Source organism: Beta vulgaris, chromosome 8, assembly GCF_026745355.1.
Source record: "Beta vulgaris subsp. vulgaris cultivar EL10 chromosome 8, EL10.2, whole genome shotgun sequence".
NCBI classification, from domain to species: Eukaryota; Viridiplantae; Streptophyta; class Magnoliopsida; order Caryophyllales; family Amaranthaceae; genus Beta; species Beta vulgaris.
In genome coordinates this window covers 39,545,793-39,569,843 of record NC_079209.1, presented here as the reverse complement: position 1 = coordinate 39,569,843, position 24,051 = coordinate 39,545,793, and the positions used below count along the sequence as shown (strand labels likewise).

General features: G+C 35.5%; 1 protein-coding gene and 1 long non-coding RNA gene across 2 annotated transcripts; both read right to left on the bottom strand.

Moving 5' to 3' along the window:
* Positions 1-1,236: 1,236 nt before the first annotated feature.
* LOC104901445 (hypothetical protein) lies at positions 1,237-8,877 on the bottom strand. Its single transcript, XM_010689030.4, has 6 exons — positions 8,640-8,877; positions 8,178-8,429; positions 6,940-7,113; positions 6,722-6,828; positions 3,240-3,559; positions 1,237-2,008 (listed from the first exon to the last, which is right to left on the bottom strand). The coding sequence occupies exons 1-6, from the start codon at positions 8,763-8,765 to the stop codon at positions 1,413-1,415; spliced, it is 1,575 nt and encodes a 524-aa protein (XP_010687332.1). The 5' UTR covers positions 8,766-8,877; the 3' UTR covers positions 1,237-1,412.
* Positions 8,878-13,974: 5,097 nt separating this feature from the next.
* On the bottom strand, positions 13,975-16,415 carry LOC130589676 (uncharacterized). The gene is made up of 2 exons (XR_008967276.1): positions 15,569-16,415; positions 13,975-14,363 (listed from the first exon to the last, which is right to left on the bottom strand). It is a non-coding gene; the product is annotated as an uncharacterized LOC130589676 (long non-coding RNA).
* Positions 16,416-24,051: the final 7,636 nt, after the last annotated feature.

The following is a 24,051-nucleotide window of genomic DNA, read 5'->3' as shown; positions in this document are numbered from 1 at the left end:
AGAAAACCGTTCATTTTTTCCCTCCTTTCATTCTATTGGGTGTAATTTGTGTATTTAAGAAGGGTAAAACAGGGTTTTTATTATTTTGGTGTCCCCCTCCTCTTCGCATATAGAATAGAGATGAATAAGTGTTTTAGGCTACGAATCACCTGTGCGCAGGGCAAAAGAAATTGTAATTGATAGTAACGTGGAAATAAAAATCTAAAATGGAATCAAATTTCATAGTTAGCTTATTCAAAAAGAATTTCCCAATACATTAGATATACCTTTTTACAGTTCTTGTTGTTCTTTGTTTATGTACATGTGGTCAATGATCTAGCATGCTTGTCAAATGTCTTGTTTTGTGTTTGTTCTTGTGTTGAATTTTTTTGTAGGTCATAGGAGTAAGAAGAGGAAGAATAGCTCAGATTAGTTTGAGAAAAAAAAAACGTACGATTATGAAGTTAGAGATGGTTAGGGTGAATTTAAGAAGTTTGCTGATTACTTTTTTTTTTTTCCTTTTGCAAATTCATATAAAATTATATATAGTGATAAATTTACTTTTTGAAAAATTACTTGAGAAAACCGTTCCTTTTTTTCCCTCCTTTCATTCTATTGAATATGATTTGTGTAATTTAAGAAGGGTAAAACAAGGCTTTTATTATTTTGGTGTCCCCCTCCTCTTTCCATATAAAATAGAGATATAAGTTTATAATCATAATTTTCTCATTCAAACAAAGAATCCGGTAGAAAAAGCCACGCCGTAAATTCTCCAAATAAATGTGAAATTTCCCTTTCTTCCATGAAATATAAACAGAGCTTTTTCTCCTATAATGTGGGCAAAGGAACACAAGGGAGGACGAATGAAAAATCTCTTTTTGCTAGATGTTTGAAAACATCTAGCATCTATGTGGCAACATATAAGTAGCCCACATGTCACAATATTGTTTGTCCAAAACAATTTACTTTTTTACAGTTTTTAAACTGTTATATCTCAAAAAATATATATTATAAAAAAAATAAAAAATATACCAATATTCATATATTTTTATTCTCTACAAATAGACATCCATCATGATATAATTTCATCATATTTTTATTTTACTCCTCTCTCTTTTATTTAGATATTGATAGTTTTACCCCTTCTAGATGTTTGCAAACATATAGCAAAAAGAATTTATCATTCCTCCACAAGGGAGTGTCTGCAGGGACTCATCGAATTAATCTTAACAGGATCCGAACCACAACCTGAAAAACTAATAAAAGCAAGCATTCACTATATATAGATTTATAAATCTCTGGATATCAAAATATGTCTTCATCCCATCCCTCCAAGTACAAGGATATGTCATATTCAGATACAGAAACAGATATTTACAGGATCTTTACACTATTCTAGTTGATTTCATATCATCAAGGAGCAACATCTAATGCTATCTGCCCTGGTTTCCTAAATCTTCTGGGACCAGGAATTGAGGCAGAGACGCTATCCTTGGAAGATGAAGAAGCAACTCGTCAATGGAATCCTTCCTCGACATGCTTGTTCCTTGTTGGGAGTCATTAGACAGACCAATCTCAGTTCCCGTTGCATAAACACTCTTTGCAGTTCGCTTTCCACACAATTGATTGGCAGGGTTCATATCTTCCTGGATACTGCCTGCAGCCGGATCTGGTACATTCTCTGAACTAAACCGGGCGTGTTGAACTCCTGTATCTTCTTTTTGCAGAAGGCAACACAGAGAGTTGACTCTTGACATGATAGACTTTTCATCGGAACTTGTTAAAGTTTGTGAGTCATTAAGTAAATATTGAGTTATGTCCTCGAGAATTTCCCACTTTTGGGTTTCATCAATGGAAAGATTGGGATGGTCGGATCTCATCTGCTCCGAGATACAATCCCCAATGTGGTTAACAAGATCTCCCACTGACATGGATGGACGAAGACCAGGAAGTTTGATTTGGTTCAGAAGTTCGAGTCCTTGAGTATCTTTATATTTGCTGCTCACGTCTCCTTCCACTGCGTACATATCTGTAACATTATATAGTTTTCGTGAGTTCACTATAAGAAAGACAATGAAAGTAAGACTAACAAATGGAATACCACCCTGAAACACATTCCTCGAAAACTGAGCCCAACCACACCTGTCCGAAACAGACTTTGCGCTAGTACAGAGGTGGGTTGGGCGTGCTCGCAGCATATGTTAGCCAGTCAAGAGGCTTATTACTAAATAATAAGATTATTTGATTATGCATGGGCGACTGGGCGTAGGAAAAACAAACAAACACAAAATGACGTGAAAAGGCATGATGAGACCATTGCAGCCTAACAGCATAGTTTTGTAGTCAGCAAAGAAGTTCATAATCTTCATGCACCCCAAATATCCAGATGAACTAAAACAAGCTGATAATATATATTTAGATCTCATTTCACATGTTAAGAATTGAACAAATGTTCATGTCTTAACTATAATTCCTATGATCCAACTTATGAAGATACGAGGTAAACAATATAAAGGTATGGTTAACTGCACAAGTGAGCAGAAAGTTGTATAGCACGCTGCATAAGCATGCGAAGATTGACGATGCAGTGTGCACTTCACATTAAAATCATCATCGTCAAACTGACACCATAAACTCCAAGGAGATAAATCCGATGTAACGCTACCAAGATGTTTCAATAATGGTAAAAGAAACAGAACAAAAGGCGATATATCGATCGAAAATTAGGCTAAGCATCAGTCGAAACAGATAACCCCCTCTCCTCCAACTAGATAAGTAAGGAGGGTTGACAGCCAAGTGCCATTCAAGCCAAAGACTAGTATTAAAAAATTAAATGTAAATGATTGCCAACTCACTATAAGAAGCATCATGTGCGAGGCTCTAGCTAGTTCAGTTTCAAGCATGAAGCATGGCTATTAAACCTGGACGAGACAAGACTGCCTTTCTTAGTAAGCTTTTAAAAAGAAGTAGGTAATTCAAGTTTACAGACGAAAATGGAGGAACGAGCGAGTAGTATACTGAAAGTTGGGATTACAATGCAGGGAAACTCCTTTATGGGGACAAGAAGATCCCGCGTGATTAGCCAGATAAGAATATTTGTTCAATTTAGAGAGGGGGGGGGGGGGAACTCCAAACAACCACAAGAAACGTTACTTCTCCACCTGATTCAAAGATCATATGCCAACCAAGATGCTAAGCGGGAATACAGGTGATAGATAACTATGATATCAAAGATGGTACTATGCTAGTTCATATAATACCTTGGACCAGACAATGCTTTTTCTGGGAGTTCTCTGTATATGAGCTAAAAGGGATCTGGTTCTCAATATCAGAAGACGACAATCCAGAAACTGAAACTGTATCTCTGATGCCTGAAAATCTGAATCTTCCTGTAGTCTTCAGTTCAAGGGCCTGTTCATTGTCATTTTCATCACCAAAAATGGAAACCCTTGGTTGAAAATATGGATTATCCAAATCTATCTGAGGCTGTTGACTTAGGAAGCTGAGACGAGGATCACACTGAATAAGCTTTTGAAAATGCTTTCCTAAAGTGTCCTGAGGAAACATGAGAAAATGTCGCCTGCAAAAAAAGGGAAAAAGATAAAAAGGTATCAGCACGCCACTCTTCTGTGGACAACAACGACAGGCTAATAGCCGACCTCCCTTTTAGGTTAGGCACAAGGATACCAGTCTGATATGTAATTTCTAGCGTTTGAAGGATTATGTCAACCTTGCATACAAGGATGCGGATTAAAATCGATTGGTCCTCTATTGTTGCAGTTTGAATGAAATGGGAATAAGGATAAGATCCTTTCTACCAACAAAAACTACGACAGATGCCCGTCAAAAAGTAAAACCAAAATCTCATTGTCAACAAATGCAATCAACAAATAATGATGAGAGTCTGATGTTTGCACTACCCACTACTCAATCATCTTCACTGCCAGCCTTACAACTCTTCCTCCTTGTGCTGGTCCCTTTGACCCTCCCCATTCTTCTCTTCGCATGTTTCAGTAATACAAATTCAGCACAACAGGAAGTATTTATTTTCCAGGGAGCTTCAGCACAAAAAACCACAAGATCAACCATATCTGAAGGGCATATATTGGAGTCCTTAACAGACAAAGGTCATATTCACTTCCTCTATATTTTACTTGCTACACTTCTTGTTTTCACGCCATCCAATACATTACTTTGACCAATAATATCTTTAATTATGGATAGCAAAAAAATTATAAAAAGTTGATATCAAGTAATTATGCATTAAAATGAACCAAACAAGATCCCACTTGACTATGTTATTTCTTATAGATAAGGAATAACAAATCGAACAAGGTCAGTTGGTGAGTAGTAGATACTATGCAAGCGTAGCATCTAAAAAAACGGAGGAAGTATTACATAAGGGAAGTGCTTCAGCAACAGAGATGCAACTAATTCAACTTGCTAGCATATTGTTAGAGACTGTCGATTGGTACTGAAAATTATTGCCATAACAAGTTTTGAGAATTCTAGTTTCTGTTTAGGTTGGTTTAGGACTAGTCGGAAACAGTGATTATGATGTACGAAAATGAAACAATTTTGACTAGGAAGGGAGTAAGTTGTGCACCTATTTACAAGATTCTACATTATAGATAACCAAAAAAAGAGCACAAAACGTACTACATTATATTTCGAAAAGAAACTCAAAAGTTCTGGCAGAGCACTGCCATCACCACAATGAATAGCCAACCTAAAGGCGTAAAGCTTTCTATAATGATTTTATATCCATTTTTCTCTTCAACATCATCAATGTACTTGATTTGCGGCATTTGGTGTTTAGGTCGGACGGGACCATCTGGAATCTAAATGTATATAATTTCTTCTTCACGGGTCATCGTCCTATCCATGCTAATTATCTTACAACACATCATCTCATTACGAATATCATTCATCATAGCAAGAGCTCATAGCTAGTCTATGAGAACTAACGTCCAAAGTTGCTTGTATAAAGATATTAGAACAGCTGAGAACCAGTGAAGATGCTCAGCTAGTAGTGATGATACACAATGAGTAAGGACACAACTGTGAGAGCAAGAGACCACCCAACGAAGAGATGGTTCCGTGAGTGGGCTCTACGGAAACAGGCAAGAACCATCTTCAACGACGGTTCTTGTGGAAATAACTTACGAAGTCATGCGTTCCATAAGAGGTCATTCACTATATGTGACAAGGCCAAGCCTTAAGTTATTTCAGCAAAGTAATGCACCAAGTCGTACAAAAGAAATTGATTTACTTTCTCTTTTCAGCTCATTTCTAGTCTATGTACCTTGTTTATTACTCCCTCCGTCCCATGATATAATGCTTGTTTCACTTTAGGTGGAAACTATAAAATTTTTGACCAAATTTTCTCATTAATATGCACAAGAAAACATACTCATGTAGAATCTAGTTAGATTCGCCTCAATATGTAGTTTCATACTATCAACTTTTAATATTTTTTATTAATAAGGAATTGAAGATATTGAAGGTCAAAGATTCATCTTGAAGACCGTGTAAAAAAGAAACAAACACTATATTTTGGGACGGAGGGAGTAGTTTTTTAGAATGTTTCCACGATTGTTTAATATGATCAAAACAACCCTAAATTGTGTAAAATACAAAGCAGAGGAAATGATCTTTAGTTACACTTCTGCAAATACCTTTAACTACTTATGGAAAGAGACTCAACACCAGCCTAGAGTAAACGCATAAACCAAACTATATTCCATTGAATATCTGCTTTAAACAGGTAATCTGGAAATAGTTTTGTGTTAACTTAGTTTCAACTTTCAACAGTTCATTTTCTTTATATACAAAAAAAATTCCTCATGGCCAAAACATTTTTCCTAACTTCTACTATATGCTATTAAGATTATTGCTCCATATACTAATTACTAACAAATGTCACTACCATATTACATGAACATGACCAGGATTAAAAAAAATGGGGTGATTCCAGAGCATATACACTTAAAACACTCTAAGTTTCACCTGCTCGCTCAAAAATGACGAAATGACCAACAATATATGAAAAACAAACGAGCCTGGTATTTAGTAAGTAACCAAGACGAAAAATAAATCACGGCTTCTTATTCTGGCAATGAAACATGGCTTGCTAGTTCCTTGTAAATCACATGAAAACTCACAAATCCAGTGATACACTCTAATTAAGACTTTAAGAGCAGAAACAACAAGTTGACCATATTTCTCTCAATGCACAGGTATTTGTTGAATTGAAATAACGTCATGAACCTTGTACACATCAGCATTGAGATTGAACAATGATCCTCACATCTAATATTGAAGAGCTCCACTCAACTGAAAACACTACTCTCTCCGTTTCAAAATATAAGACACGCACGATTTTCGAGCTCGAACTTTGACCGTTAATTACTATCATTCTATGTGGATAAAAAATTTAAAAAATTCATGTTATTATAGTATTTTTTATGACGAATCCAACGGTATAATTTTCATAATTTTTTTTTATCATATTATGAGAGATATTTATTGTCGAAGCAAATTTTCGTAAAGCGTGAATGCCTTATATTTTAAAACGGAGGGAGTATATTGTAACATTATCAAGAAAAAGACAGTTTTGGTCCTCAACCTTTCATGTAACTTTACACATGCATATAGCCAATGAAGAAATGATAAACGAAATCAAAAGCCGAATTTCAAACCTATATATTTAAAAAAATCAATGAGCCTTTGGCAATTGTACCTATGAAGGGTAGCCTGCCCACCAGTAAAATCAGTTGTTGCTTGCCACAAAGTATGCTTTCTTGGTTGTGGATTAATTTCTCTGAAAAAAAGAGGTTGCCGAGATAGCTGAAACAGAACATAGCCTCTTCCATCATGATACCGCTACAATAAACAAAACTACACGAAACGAACATGAACCAAGATATTTACTCATTACATATAGTACGAATTTCTTACCACGACATCGAGAGTCCCAGGTTCATTATCGGGGTGGTTTGCTTTAATAGCCATGATGTCAGACCACTGGATCTCAATTTTATTCTTAAGGCCACCATCCAGAACTTCCCATACGAGTTTGTGCTTGGCAAAATAACACTTTGCCACTAAGTCACCTTCATATCTCGACTTATACTGCATCAGATACAACATTCCCTTCAGACTTAGCTCCACGTATGGATCAACAGACAGAAAGAAGCTAATAAAACCAAACTAAATACTAAAGGACAACTCCAAACACCTCTTCTACAGCATATATGATATATACAACTTCAAATTCAAAGTTAAACTACTTGATTAACTCGTTCTTTAACATAAGCATAGAAATGCATAACATGTATGCAACGGAATTCAGTTTATCCAACGATAACCGAAATAACAGATTAGCTCATTAAGCAAGAGAGGGTAAACATATACAAGCTTAGGCCTAAAGTAAAGGACAACGGCTTAAAATTTTTGATTTTTGGTTCTATTCACCTTAGTGCATGTTTGGTTGAAATCATGGAATGCAAAAGATATGGAATTAAGCGATAAAATATAACCAGAGATACCTAATTCGCCTTTTAAATTCGCCCAAAATCAACCAAAACCAACCATAATTCACTTTTCTCAATTCACGATTCGCGGGGAATTAGGGAATTAGTAACACTGAATGTAATTATAATTGCTATCTATAGTGGTTGTTGGAATTAAGCATAAAAGGAAACACCTACAAGTATGAGATTGTGGAGGGTAATTAATGTAACATGTTACCACAAAGATTGAGGAAAGTCATAATTGGGTCGTAATAGTTATCCTCAAAAAACCGAAAACCATTACCCCGCTCCTCATACCAAACATGTAACACAAATGGTTTCTTAATTCTATTTCTATTTCCAACACTTTTGAAATTCCATACCAAGCGCGTTCTAAGAATACAATCAGATAAGTTTTACTAACACTACACTAGTCCAATTCAAACTCCACACAAGTTCAAATCCGTTTCATTAGAGTTCCAACAAGTCTTCCCTAGAAAAAAACAAAGCATTTTTTTTATCAGCCTAAAAATAGAACAACTTTTTTGCAGTTCAAAAATTGGCTTCTGAACTAAATAACCTAAAGAGAGCTAACCAAGGTCAATATCAACTTTTTTTTTTAAAAAAAAGTGATAAATTCAACCATTCAAGCACAATCAAAGAAAGACAAAAATTAGAAAGTACCTCCCAAGTGCCAATCTTGAGTGAAGTAGCAGGAAAATTGGAAGCTTTAAGCTTATTAATATTATTATCAGGAGCAGCAGCCTTTTCTTTTCTAGCAAGAGTTTTTGCTAATGATGCTGTTTTCTCTTGTGACATCTTCATTTGTATCAAATCCAAGAATGATGGACTTTTCTTCAGCTTCAATCCCAAAGGACTTGGCTCTTCTAGTGGATTATACTCCAAAACCCCATTATTAACACCACCATTTTTATCCTAATTCAATTCAAAACCAAAATAAACCCACACTTAGAATAATATTCGGTCTACAAAAAGACCTGTCTTATCTTATTACTTGAGCAATAAAATAAGCCGTGTAAATAAAAAGTGACTCTTTTAAGATAAATTTGAGAATTTTCTGAAGAACAAAGATAGAAATGAAACAAAAGAAAAGATGAGGTTGGAGGAAGAAAATGATGAAAAAACCTGATGAGAAGAATCGAACTTGGGTCGTTTGGACATGAACTCATATTTGGAATCATGAAACTCTGCCTTCACTTTTTTCCGGCAATTTTTCTCCGGCGTTGGAAAGGAATCCGTTCTGTGAACCATTTTTTTTGTTTCTTCTTCAAACTCGGAGAGAGAGAATCGTGACTCAGTGAGTTAACTTGACGAGATGTTTTTTCTTTAAGTGAGACAAAAACGTCAATTTGCAAGAAATGAAATCGTACGTGGTATATAAGATAGTAGAGGGAAAAGAGAAGCGCGTTCCCCTCGCGCAGAGAACCATGAGCCACGTGTGAAGGACGTGGTTCAAAGTACCTGCCCGTTATTTTCTAAATTAAAAGGGAAATGACCATCTTGTCCCTTGGTCGTATTAGGCGGCTACAATTGTCTTTTAAGTCGCTCAAACAAAATGGTTTTCTCTTCCCTTCGTTCTATAATATAATATTTGATTTATTTGAAGTCAAATTTTAGAATATTTGACAAAATATTGTCAATAAGTTTGCCTCTGTACTTTTATAATATTAACATATTTTTTTTACTAATACAAATTAAAGGTATTAAAGATCAAAAATATATTTTAGAAACTATATAAAAAAAGTTGTCTTATATGCAGCTTTTAAGGTTGCATATAAAACATATACACTACTTAAAATAGAAATAAGTTGTGAATTTATGAAAAAATTTTGATTAATCGATGTAATAAATGATCAATTGATGCAACTTATTTTCATTTTTAACTTCTTATATACAGTTATTAGGATTGCATATAACTTTTTCGCATTAAAAAACATGTACAATATATTATGAAACGGACGAATGTTCGCCTGAGTGGATCCGTTTTTCCATTTTGTATGGATGTGAGAGGGGTAGTGTCGTCATTGGCAGATGAGCTGGCAGATGTAAGTGGACACGTCAGCAATCTTGGAGGTAGTAGGCTGAGTGACATAGCGTGATTGTGAATACTTTGGTGGGTCATGGTAACTGTTATTGTGGATATGTGGGGCCACTTCTTGAAGCTTCATAATTATTAGTGCGATGTGTGTGAGTAGAAAGCTATAATCCACATCTCGGCAACTTCTGTGATTGGTTGGAAATTTACACGTGTAACGTGTTCTTATTATAGAATTGTTTTTTATTGTTTTTGTTCATCGGAGTTTGGATAAGGTTTTGGCGTTTTGCTCACCAAATTTTTTGATCGAAAAAAGAAAATCTTGAGACTTTTTAAGAGAAAGAGGAAGGTCAAGGTATCAATTATCATGTGATAAGATTTAATTCAACCCACCTCATTTGGGAAAAAGTAAAAATGAAAGAAAACTGAGTATTGAATATATTGACCCAAAATCGTGACTTTAACGCTATATTTAGTTTATTTGAAATTTTTTGATCTAATTTGAACTTGTTTTTTTTATTTAATCTGATTTATAAGATCTTATTTTTTATAAAATATAGAGAACGTATTGTGTCGGACTCGTCCGACCATAATCTTGGTCGGACGACTTTCAGGTGGTTCCAATTTTTTTTCACGTAGTCTTCATTTTTTTCAGGTGGTTCCAATTTTTTTCAGGTAGTCTTCATTTTGTTTTCAGTTAGTCTTCTTTTTTTTCAGTGGGTTTTTGTGCTTCAGTTAGACTTACTTGGGTTTCAGTTGGTCTTTATTCTTTTTCAGGTAGTCTACATTTTTCTTCAGGTAGTCTTCATTTTGTTTCAGTTAGTCCATTATTTCTTTCAGTTGGCCCATTATTTCTTTCAGTTGGTCCAACTGAAAGAAAAGAAAGTCTAACTGAAAGAAAAGAAAGTCCAACTGAAAGAAAAGAAAGTCCAACTGAAAGAAAACAAAGTCCAACTGAAAGAAAACAAAGTCAAACTGAAAAGAAAATAAAACACTAACCTTTGATTTCTCTCACTTTCTCCTCCTTCTTCATTCCTCAGAGAGAGAAAGATGATGGGTGAGACTGAGAAACACTCCAAACATCAACTTTCTCATCATACCCATTACCTTCTAATATCTCCGGCACAACATAATACGGTGTACCAACAACTTCATTCATCAACATTACATTATCTTCATTATTTATAAACCCAGAAGACCTTTGATCGCACATTGTTGGTTTGGCTTGTTTCAAACTCATGCCAATTCACATCCATATGATTACTCTCAAGCTGATTCATTCTACATCTCTAATGATCCTCCATACTCTTTTGATTACGAGGACGACAACGACAACAACAATAATAGTCAGGCTCCTTCAATATCACTTACCAACGATCCAAAATTTTTGAGTGGTTTGGGGTGACACCATAACTACCACGCCAAAAAAACAGCATAGAATGATCGAGATACAGAGTGGGGAGAAGAAGAAGAGAAGAGAGAAAGTGGTGCGTACAGAGTTTGAGTTGGAGTTTGAGTTTTGGGCTCAGCCCGTCTGACAGTAAGTATTGGTCAGACGGTCTGACCCAATACTTTCACTGAAATATATTATGTGAAACTATTGGCTCAGACCGTCTGACCCAATATGTTTCGTCGGACGAAGCCGCGAGAACGGCGCCGCTGCTCCTTCTTCATCTTCTTCCTCCGCCGCCGCCGCCGCGCCGCTGCTCCTTCTTCTTCATCTTCTTCCTCCGTAATGCCACCTTGATAATGATGGTAGTACATCAGAACTGGAATGGGTACGTACTATTGGCAAAAAAAATTAGCTCTTGTATTATGGAGGGTATTTAAATGGTTTGATTTCTGAAACTATAACTCAGTGAATGTTTGGTGTTGAACGGGAAACATCTTTATCAAATCATTTTCAAGATCAACGTAGTTGTGATAAAGTTTTTGATCCTTAAGTTCATTGCAAAAAAAAAGTTAGAGAAAATAATAAAAATAATAGTAGAGGAGAGATGATGAACAACAGAAGAGAAAGAGGAAGGAAAAGAATATGGAGGAACATGTGGCATTTCTTCATTTTCCATTTAGAGGTAACTTACTTTCATTTAGAGGTAACTTACTTTCATTTAGACCTAAGTTACTTTCAGTTAGACCTAAGTTACTTTCATTTAGACCTAAGTTACTTTCATTTATAGGTAACTTACTTTCATTTAGACTAACTGAAAAAAATGAAGACGAACTGAAAAAAAATGAAGACTACCTGAAAAAAAATGAAGACTACCTGAAAAAAAATAAAGACCAACTGAAACTTAAGTGAAGTGGTTCGACGAGAATATTGTGTCGGATGAGTCCGACACAATACGAACTCATATATTATTATTATTATATTATTACTTTGTAATTCATTATTATGCAAAACATTATAAGATCTTACTTAGAGTATTACTATTATTATCATTTTATTTTTATCACAACTTTTATTATTGATAATAATTATTGTTATTATCATTATTATAATAACAACAACAATAATTATAATCATAATAATAATTATTGTTGTAGCCTGAAAATCAGGGGCTACGATGATGACACGTGGCACCATCCTGGCCTTACATGTGACATTTGCTTATGAAAGGAAAGTACATAGGTCTGCAGGTTATTTGGGCTAGAGTACATGTAATATCCTAAAAATCTTAAACGTATTTAAGTGAATAATTAACATAATAATGTAATTAGAACATTTTCTTTTTTTTTTCTTGTTTCCACTAATTAAGCAACGTATGATAAAATGATTATAGAAAGTTAAACATAAAAATTTACCAACTTAATTTATGACGATAATCTATAATTTACGATTTCACGATATAAAACAAGAAGGCTAATATATTTAATAATTCACTTAAAGTACAAAATGTCAACATTTCACCCAAGATTTTACTAAGTCACGTTGATAAGTGATAGTGTGGAAATTCTGATTTTTAGTTGGGAAACAAAAAGGGAAAAAGGAAAAGAGAAAGTTATGGTCAATCCCCATTAATAGTGCCTTCTTCCTCAACCTACCATATCCATTTGGCACCCATGCCTTCACTTTCTTCTCCTTCTTCAGTCAAATTTGTCACCAATCCTCACCAAAGCTTCTTCAAGTTAACAAATTCAGATTATTTACTTCACCATCTTCCTCCCAACCACTGATTTTTAACTCCAAACTTCCCTATAAAAAGTCATGGATACAACACCAAGAAACCATCAACAACAACCTTCATCATCTCTTCTCTCTCTAATCAGAAATTCAGTCAATAATCGTCGGAAAATTCGTGACTAAAAGAAACCCAAAAGAAAACCCCAAATTTCTTCTCTCTCTCTCTCCTCAGTTTCGCCCCTCCCCCCCCAACCGTCCACCGGTCGCGCGACGCCGGTCTCGCGCCACGCTTAGCTGCGCCCTCACCTCGTCGTCGCTCGTCGGCCGCCTCGCACGTCACTCGCTGGAGATCCGCGGCGCTAGCACTCACATTCTCTCTCTCTCACTCGCGCACCTCGTTCTCGCTGCTCTCCTTCGTTGCGCCAGCAGCACGCGCACAGCATCGCGCGCCACAACCTCGCTGTCGCACTGCCGCCGTTCGCTGGAGATGCTGCTCGCCGGAGCTCGCAGCTTCCTCGCCCCACTCGTGGTCTCCCTGCTCCTAGTAGCAGAGGTGATGTTTTGTTTTTTTTAAAATTCTGATTTCTAGCTACAAAAAAAATCGCATATAGAGGCAAGGTAGATTTGCCTCTGAAACCAAAGATGTAGCCTCTAATTGCCTTTTGAAGCAAATTAATGGTTGTCTCTAATAGTTCCGTCGCTAATTAATGGTTGCCTCTAAAAGTCCATTTTGTGGCAATATAACTGGTTGCCTCTAAAAGATTCGACATTTAGAGGCAACCATATATTCTTACCTCAAAATATAATTAGAGACAATCATATATATTCTTGCTTCAAAATAGAATTAGAGACAACAATATATATTCTTGTATCAAAATATAATTAGAGGCAATATAAAACATTGCTTCTAAAAACTACATATATTTGGGGGCAATCATATAATTTTGTCTCGCAATATAATTAATAACGAATTGCTTCTAAAAACCACATATATTTAGGGGTAATCATATGATTTTGCCTCGAGATATAATTAGAGGTAATATAAAAATATTTCTGAAAATTAATATATTAAAGGACAACCACATAATTTTAATTCAAAATATAATTAGAGGTGATATCTTATTTTTCAGATAGTGATATTTGGAAGCAATTTGAGACCTATCATGAATGGTGTTTGGATGCACCGAAAACAATCTAGCGTATTATTTTGTACATTTTCGAGCACGATCACCTATAGAAGTAACCTTCATAAAATTGCAAAATTAAACCAATAAATTTCATGGAAAATCAAAGTTCTACTGTTTCCAAGAAATATTAATAAATAAAAGCAAATATAATGTAGTAACATCTCAAAAATTGTAGTACAATATCAACAAGATAAAGCATCCTATGTCGTGCAACAACCTGCAAGCCCAAAACTTAGGAAAACTACCAAAGTAAAAATTAGTCTTCATCATCAAGAGAAAATAAGAGTAGATAGCATAGATAAACAACAGTAACATCCCATAGTTAACCATAGCCATACTACTCTTTGTTTATTTGCATTTCACCACTCTTTATCCACATCCTCATCCTCCTCCTCCTCCTCCTCTTCATCTTCCTCCTCCTCCTCCACCTCCTCCTCCTCCTCCTCCTCCTCCTCCTCCTCCTCCTCCTCCTCATCATCATCATCATCATCATCATCATCATCCTGTCATTTTAGAATTAGAATGTACTATTAATAATAAATGAAATATTTATATAAATTAAAAATATAATTATTTTATAATGAGTATAAATAACAGATTACCTCATCTACATCAAATGTAGACATATCATAACCCGAGATTTTCATAAAACTTCTCATGTACCCTTTCATAACTTTCATTTGCTTTTTTAGGCCTTTGATCTTTATGTTAAGTATTTTATTTCACATTAGCTTCCTTTACCTCTTTTTTAGCCTCATTTGCTTCATTATTTGCCTCATTAGCTTCATTCTTCGCCTCATTAGCTTCTTTCCGTAATTTTCGCCTTCACTAAATGATCCATATAGTGATGTAATAGAGGGACTTACTCCCTTGCAAGATCACGACCGATTTTACCAATGGGTTTAACTTTTACATAAATTTCTTCATCTGTCATATTTACTTCTCCAGTTTCACGTTGCACTAAAAAATCTTTCATTTTTAAATGTGAAAAAAAAACTTAAGCATTACATGAAAGATAAGACACACATAATCACTATATAATTGTCAATAAAGGTCATATAGGTATACCAATTTTCTCCTTTGTGCTGTCTTGGGGGGGGGGACAGCATGGCCTCATATAGGCCAATTAAAGGTTTTAATTTCAATGATGAACACCTCATGAATGGAAACTAAGTCAATGAACCTCATTCAGATATGAAACAAAACATTTTTAGGGTGTTTGCAATCTGCCACACAACCAACACATTATGTCCATGAGGAAACAAGTCTAATTGCTTATGAAGCTGAATCACCTGATGAAGTAGCCTTTGTCACAGCTGCTAGAGAACTTGGTTTTGAGTTTTATAGATCATTTTTAATTGAGTTTATCTTATAATCTTAGACTAACCTAATGTATATGGGACTCTATGCATATTTAGTAAATTAATTTGATTGACATGTTTTGTTAATTCTTTGACTTTTCTACATGTGTATTTGAGATTAACATTCATCATAATTATAACTTCTTCACCTTAGCACTTTTTATACCAATCTATCATTTCCGCTAATTTTGAGACAGAGTATATGGCCAAATTTCAAATACAATTGGAATTAGCATATATACTAAAGAAACGAGAACAGACGAAAATCCATAAAGAATGCAACTTAATCAGAATCATAAACACAACCATGTTTATCAAGTCAATCCATTCAAAAGTCAAAAACTAACCTTGAGGGAAGATACATCGAGGAATTTCAAACCCAAAAACTTGGTAGCAAGAAGACCAATCCCAAGATCAGTAATCTCCAAGAGCGTACGAGATTCTCGAGGCCCGCATGTGTGAGCCTGACACACGGCTAAGGGAAAGGGTCCTCAAACAACGATGGCGTAGAAACATGGAGATGCCGAAGGCGAAGGAGTCACGGCTAAGCGAAAGGGTCCTCACACAATCAAGTTGTTCGGCGCTTGTGATTGGTCTGTGATTAGATCTCATTCATCATCTTACGTGAACTTGTTTCTTCGTCGTTCTCCATTGATTATGAATTAGGTTAGATTTTAGGGTTTTTGATTTTGGGGGTTTTTGAGTTTAAGTGTTCTTTGTCTTCTCTCTTTCTCTCTGGTTTGCTGAAAGTGTGGAGTGCGAAATTAGGGCAAAATTGATAAGATGATTAAAAGAATGTAAAACAAGATAAATAACTCAACATGATATTGATGGTAGCAGTAGCGTGGAGCAGGCGGCAGCAGTGAACCAGTGTAGGTGGTGGCAGTGGACCAATCAGTGGAGCCCTAATTGGTAGAAGTTTGGTGCGGCAATTGATGGCAGCAGTAGCCTCGGCATTAGGCGCGGCAGTGGGAATACTCGTCGGCTTTAGATGCGACAGGGCCGATAACGAGCGGTGGAATAAGAGGTGTGGTGTTTGATGCAGTGGAGGAATTCAACCCGGCGATATACATGAACTCTCAGTCTCACAACTGCTCATCTCGTGGAATCGTGGACGTGGATCGTGAGGTTTAATTTGAATGCCTTCCTTTTGAAATTTTGGAGGGGTAAAAAAGATATATTTTGTTTTTTCTTTTTGGGTTAGCACTTCTTTGCTTGTAATGTGTATGTTAATAAACTTTTTTTTTTGGGAAAAAACAAAGCTCTCATCTAAGGGCCCGTTCGGTATTATTGTGATTTTATATTTTTTTTGTTTTTTTGATTTTCAAAGTCATATGGTATATGTCCTACAACGAATAAAAAAAGTAGTCAAATTTATTATAGACATGATGATTTTGAAACTGACAACTAAAAAGTGAAAATCACTTTTTCTTGTTTCATGTTTTTGCAAAAAAATTGAAAACTGAAAAGAAAATACGATAACGAACGACCCCTAAAAGAGGTGTTTTCTATAGTATCCCTCATAATACTATTATATATAAGGAAGGTGTCTCTATAGTTGTAAAGAATGTGTATCCAAGTTAATAGTTCTATATCTTGCTTTTCTTATTCCACTTTTTTGTTAATAGACTTGAAACAAGAATAGATACCATAACTTCTATTATCACTAAGAGATTAGTTAAAAATAGTGCTGATTATATTGAAAATTCGGATGAGGAAGATTATATTGAAAATTCACTAAGCTTCCTATGCTAAATCAGGTAATTCTTTCAAACCTTCTTCATCCTATAATTTCTATTGATCTTCTAATAAGAATTATGAGGGATTTAAGAAAGACAATGCATCGAAAGAAGAGAAAAGGGTAGAGAAACAAAAGGTGTTCGTATCTAGGGAGAAATTTGAAGAATATAGAAAGTGCTTCAAGTGTCAATGATTTAGGAAATAAGTCTTATTTTGTGCTATGTGATAGGTTGTCTATGATTTAGGACATAACAAGATCTGTTGTATTCTTTGAACTTTGCACAATAGATTTGTAGATCTTCTTATCAATGTCTCACCATGATATTTTTTTCCTATATTTCTGAACTTGTTTGGACAAGTCTGATCAGTATGTAGATTGAAAGTTAAGTTAGTTTGACTTTGCAGCAAACATGGAACATGTTTTGCATACACTATATATATATATACTAATTTATACGGTCAACATCACCTAACTGCATCAGTCAATAAATATTAAAGCATGCCCAAATTTATTTATTGATCCGTTTTGAGCTGAAAATTCGATAATTTACCTATAACAACTGATCCGATTTTCAGCTTGAACCGGATATGTTAACTAGTATCTGATCCTGTTTAAAACCAAATTAGTTAACTTATCTTAACTGCTCCGCCCCCACCCGTTCCGATTCGTTTCTGAATTAGTTAAGCTCATTTTGATCGAATCAATTGGGCGAATTTAAAACTCCAAATAGTTTTAGAATCGGTAGCTAGGGAACACCTCTTTAGGCGTACTAAAGACAATTTGGAGGCAACCCACAAAAGTGTTTTTGTAGTAATGGATGAGATTCTAGAGGCCGCATCAATTTCAACAATAATGCTAAAAAGAAAATTTAGAGGGAATCATAATTCAATTGATGCTATAGAAAACATTTAGGGGTGATATGGTTTTCATTAATTCTAAAAGTTACTTTTAGGGGCAACCTAGATTTTACTATTGTTAAAATGATGTTTTAGAGGCAACCTGAATTTCACTGATGTGAGAAAAAAAGGTTTTAGAGGCAACCATTATTTCAATAATGCTAAAGCTACTTTTAAGGGCAATATAAATTTCCCTGATCCTAAAAAAAGTAGTTTTAGAGGCAACCATTATTTCGTTAATGCTAAAACTACTTTTAGGGGTAGCATAAATTTTCCTGATGCTAAAAAAAAGTTTTAGAGGCAACATTTATTTTATTAATGCTGAAAACTACTTTTAGGGGCAACATAAATTTTCGTGATGCTAAAAAAATAGTTTTAGAGGCAACCATTATTTCATTGATGCTAAAAAGTGCTTCTAGGAGCAACCTAAAATTTACTGATGCTAAAAACAACTTTTAGAGGCAACCAGAATTAACAAATGCTAAAAAACACTTTTAGAGGCTACAAAAAATTGGTTGCCTCAAGGTGTTGCCTCTATAGCCGAATTTTCTTGTAGTGTCTCTAGTTTATGTTAATATAAGCCAAAATTACTACCTAGTGTTAATTAGTTTCACTTGGGCCTAAAGGAAACAGTTTTATATTAGTTAAAACAACTCAAATCAAGTATTGCATGTACATAAATTGGGCTCAAATATGACTTTTTATTGTACTAGCTAAGCTACTTAATATTAGATGGGCTAATTGAGTTAAACTAAAGCTGATTTAGTATTTTATTAAGTTATGTTAGTATAATTATTAAGTTAAGTATAATGTTGGGCTTATAATCTGATTTACTTAGCTAAGTCACTTAAGTTAATCTTGTTGCTTTAATATATTGAGCTTTGGTGGACTGATTTAGTTAGTTTCATTAAACCACCTAGCTTATTTACTAAAACTATGTTTGGGCTATGATTCCTAATAACTAAGTCGCTTGAGTTAACTAAAACTAATTAAAAATAATTCATTAAGTTTGTTGTTTATAATTGCGTTTAAATTATGAGTACTTCACTAATCCTTAAGTTCACTTATAATAATTAGTTATTTCTTTCTTGTCTATGCATTATCTCTTTCTTAGTCAATCATTCCTTTATTTTCGCAAAAAGTTTGAAATCTCCCCAACTACAATTCACCCCCTCTTGTAGTTGCTTAAGTGCTTGTTCTCTACTAACAATTATTATTATTATTATTATTATTATTATTATTATTATTATTATTATTATTATTATTATCATTATTATTATTATTATTATTATTATTATTATTATTATTATTGTTGTTGTTGTTGTTATTGTTATTGTTATTGTTATTGTTATGTAGTACTCAGCTTTGCTGATTACGTGCTTTGTTTGTGTATGTTCATCATGACTTTGTCTTATTGATCGTGTAATAACCCATTTTTGGTGAGCATATTCTTTAGGGCACTGACATCTACAGGTTTGCAGATGTTGCATCATGGGGATCTGGGAATAGAGAGCTTGTGTAACAAGTTGACTTAATTATTATTTTGTGGGGACGTATTATATTAAGTTTGGTTTGATAGTGTGTTTAATAGTGTGTTTGGTTTTAAGTACTTTGATTATTTATTGTATTTAAAGTATGAAGTTTAGTTATATGTTTTCCGAAATGCAAAATTCTGAACAAGCCGATATATTATCACACGGGCGATAATGCTTTGGTAATTCTCTTTTATATTGAAAAGATATTTTTGAGAAGAGAGAATTATAGGGTTATTACTTGCAAGATTTAGGAATAGCGGACAAGGGAGATCCCTCTCTAGTTAGCCACTTGGCTTATGAGTACGTCAGTCCACAAACATCCGATCGACTAGAGATTACGTTTATTACCTTGACATGAGTAGAGAATGCAAGCGAGTGTGGCTTGGCTTTATTTTTTTTTGAAAGATGCCTTCCTCTTGTCACTGAGGAGGTCTTGGAGATGTCCTTTTTTCAGCATGAACGTCCTGATTCGGAGCGCGATGCATTCTGCCAATGGACAGAGCTCCGATCTTTGTTAGCGCCTTAACAACTCCTCCAACATCGACAGAGAACCCGTAGGATCCAATGTCAGGATACGACGTTGATCTGTCTTAACTTCGGTCCCTGCGTTTGTGATCACATCATTACTATTGTATACCTGATTCGGGCCACTGGAAGGATGATTTCGCCAATTGTTCTTCTTGGGGGTGGAGGCTTTGCAGTCGCTCGTACTTTCTGACACATGGCAAGTGGAGATGGTATTGAGGATGGCGTCGTCTTCCTTCAAACACATCTGAGCGAACGCTTTGGATTTCACCTCTTCAAATGTGGTGCACAGGTACTTTGTCAGAAAATTGTACAACTTCGACCAAAGGATGAGACCTTTCCTAAATATTCAATAGTTTTCTTAGTGTCAAGATATTTAATATTAATCATCTCTTTGTTAAAGGGATTATAATTATTGCGAAAGGATTCTCCTAGTCCTTGGACAACGCCGTAAAGGTCGCTCGTCTGCTTATCCATACAACAGCCGCCTTCGAATTTATCATAGAACTTATTGACCAAGATTGAGAAATTGCTGATGCTACCGAGATTGAGAGATGACCAGGTCAAGGTAGCCCCGAAGGACTTGTACATGCACACTTCGACGAGATGCCATGGGATGGACGCCTGCCACTTTCTTTGTTTGTATTGAGCGACGTGCTCAGTGGGTTCGATTAATACATAATATGTGGCAGTCAGGACAGGGAGACTAAGCTTCTTTGGCAGTGACGCTTTGGAAATATTCTCAATGAACGGTGATTCAGCGTAGCCATCTTGGTGCTCGATGATGCTGGGCGAGGGCGCCCTAAGGAGTTGAGACAAGAGCTTCAACATGCGCCCATTCTACTTTCCGATTATGGCCATTCGCTTCACCATGGGATCTTATTCACCCTTTTCAGGGGTCTTCTCAAGATTTCCTTAGCCTTGATTCTTCAAGGAGTCTCCGTCTAGGAAACCTTCATCATCGTCTGACTCAGAATCAGTGAGGGGTGCATGAGGGAGATGTCGTTAGCACTGGAGCGAGGCCGAGTCTTGGACGCTTTCGACGAGGCCAATTCTTCTTGTAACTTCTAGATCTTTTCTTGCGAGGACGACAAGTTAGAGGATAGTCGCTCGTTGGCTTTTTTCATTTCGGCCATCTCTGCCTTCATTTGGTCATACAACTTCTGCATTTTGCCAGTGTTTAATGATGCGGCTATCTCGCTGGAATTAGAAGAGAGTGATTGATCTGGTTATGGGCCCCATAGTGGGCTCTTGTAGACGTGTTTTTATTTTGCCTACGCGGTGTGAGCGTGTATTATATTTGACTACCCCATTGTTAAGGTTTTATTGAAAATTGTTATGAAAGAAGTTGCCAACAATTCTTTTTAGGAAGAATCATAAACCTAATTGGATATGAGAAACCGTTGGGACAAAATATCCAGTGTAAATTTCCTTGTCATGACTCCATAGATGGTCAAAGTGAACCAAAGATTGAGTTTGGGGTGAGGGTACAACAAAGTGAGGAACTATGTTGCCCATTGCTAGCTAATACTAAATACCAATTCATTACAGATCTTATGCCAAAAAAAACATATAATATTTTTATATACCCTAAAAATATTTAGTCTAGATTAGTTCAGAAAACACATAAAAGACTATTTTTTAGTGACAAGTTATAATGTAACAAATATTACAGGGAACCTAATAGGTTGTCCAATTAATGTTAGAGAAGATTTAGTAAAGTATTGAAAGTATTTGAGTGTGTGAGTATTTTGAGAGTCGAAGTGTATTCTTTAGGACTTTTTGTATTTGTAAAATAATAATGGAAAACCCTTCTTAATTCGGATAATCAGGAGTGTTTATAGGCAGAACGACACTGCGCTTCACCTGCCAGCTCCGCATGGCGCAACTGACGTGTCAAGCGCATGACTCGGCATGCCTAGTAAAAAGCGTACATGTGACACACATTTTGAAAAAGATAAGAAAAAACTCTGCGTCTCAAGTAGAGAAATGCGCTTGACACAGGACTCTAAATGAGTCAGAAATCCACATGTTAGGTGCACGCAGATTAGTGCACCTGGCACAGGTGGACAGAGGTATGCCTAATGCACGACGTGCGCTAGGCGCAAAGGCCCTGCGCTAGGCGTTGGTTGGTGCGCTAGGCGCACCAGCCTAACTCCTAACGTGTCTTTGCCAACTTTATTTGAAACATGTTTAAAATATTTAGTTTATCCTTTAATTACGAATATTTGAATTTATGAGATTAAAATATGAAATGCAATGCAGGTCATGGTTTTGCGACGATGTAATGCAAGGTCAGGATTTTTCAAGGCTAGAAGATGTGTAGAATGATATAATGATCAGAATTGAATAGAATGATTTTCGAAAATCGTTTTTAATAAATAACCGGGGTCTGCAAAATGAGGTAAGCGGATTATAACTTTTCGAGAGTTTGATTCAACTTGGAGGCACCACCACATATATAGGAACCCCTCACTTTGGGTGAGGATGCCTTGAATTAGGCTTGAGACGTAATTGAAATGTACTTGCTCTGATATTGAGATGTAGTTAATGTGTAGTTGAATCGTTGAAAGTTGTTCATGGGAATTCTTCTTTGGGAGCCAAAGTCAAGTAGCGTCAGAGACCATGGATTTATCGGAGAGTCCGTCGGGTAAAAGAAGAGTTTGGATTGAAAAATAAAGAGTTTGAATTTGTGACTTAAATGAATTTAGGTGGGAAAAGGCTTTGACGAGGCTAGTTGCAGATTCGAATCTATGTCGAGATCTAGAAAGGATTATGCTCCTGAACTCTAGAAAATCAAATGTAATTTTATTTTATTGAAGCGGTCGGACCTCGAGATGAGGATTCCTACATATCCTTGCGGAATTAGACCATTTATAGTTTTGGATCTGATTTTTTTTTATTTTTTTGTGCCCTAACCTTTTCCTAAGCCATCCTTTCAGATTTTCAACCTAGCGAGCTTGGACATACCTTGACAAAGGAGTTAGGGTTGATGAAGGGTTGAAGGCTTAAACAAATTCAGCTTCTGAGCTCACGAACCCCTTATAAATGGTAAAAAACCAATTCAAGCTTTTGAATTGGTTAGGATAAGGTAATGATCATGCATTTGAATTATATAGTTAAGGTTTGATGGGGTTGAAGGATCTGAATGAGGGGTGGAATTTGTGTGCAAGCCCCCATAGCATGACTTCTTATTTATTTGCCTTTGGCTCTTTTTTTCTTTTTTTTTTTGCATTTTTTTCTTCTTGTCGTGTGAGTTTCTTTTGCTTTTAATTTGTTTTCCCACTTGAATTTCTTTCACTTTTTGTGTTTGCCTGTCATTGATATATTTTGATGTAGTAAGGCTTGCACACAAGCTTTTTGTTTAGGATATTGGAGGGCTTGATTTTGAAGGGTTATTTGGCTAATGGAGATGATGGTTTAAAGAATTTTTTTTCCTTGCTTGGTTGTATGAGGATGACTTATAAAGATTAATGGAAGGGGGAGGGGAATAAATCATGATCCAAAGTATGTCCTTTTTTTTTATCAATTGTATTTCAAATCTCTTAATGTTATTATTAGTTAAGTTCATTAGGTGATTTAAGTTTTATCATTGAATTAGAAGTATAAATATAATGATGGAAGACCAATGAAAATAAAAGAAAAATAAAATGAAATGAAAATGAAAAGGCTATAATAGATGAAGTCCTATAGTGACAGACTCGATAGGAAAGGACATAAATGGCTTAGGGTAAGGACTCTCTGACTCATCCAAGGAAACCATAAATAAAAGACTAAGCATGTTGAATTGTAGATGAACTGCCTGAGGGGTTGTTGGTGACGGTGATTCTCGTTGTAGCAAGTATTAGTAGTCTATTGTCAACGACCATGTTTTGCAGTACATGTGAGGGATCCAACACTAGATGTAAGATGTTCAATTCTATGTTAGAATTTGCAATAAGAATATTGGTTTGCACCTTTTGAACTTTCTTTTAAGTGCAGAGTTTGGAGTAACCCTATAAAAGTGATCGGCGCTTCTATTGTGAAGGTGGTAGACCCTATGAAAGTGATCGCGCCTCTATTTTAAAGGCGGTCAAAAGTAGACTCATGACTCTAAACGAAGTCAGGGTGGTGGTAGTGCGCTTGATAAGCTT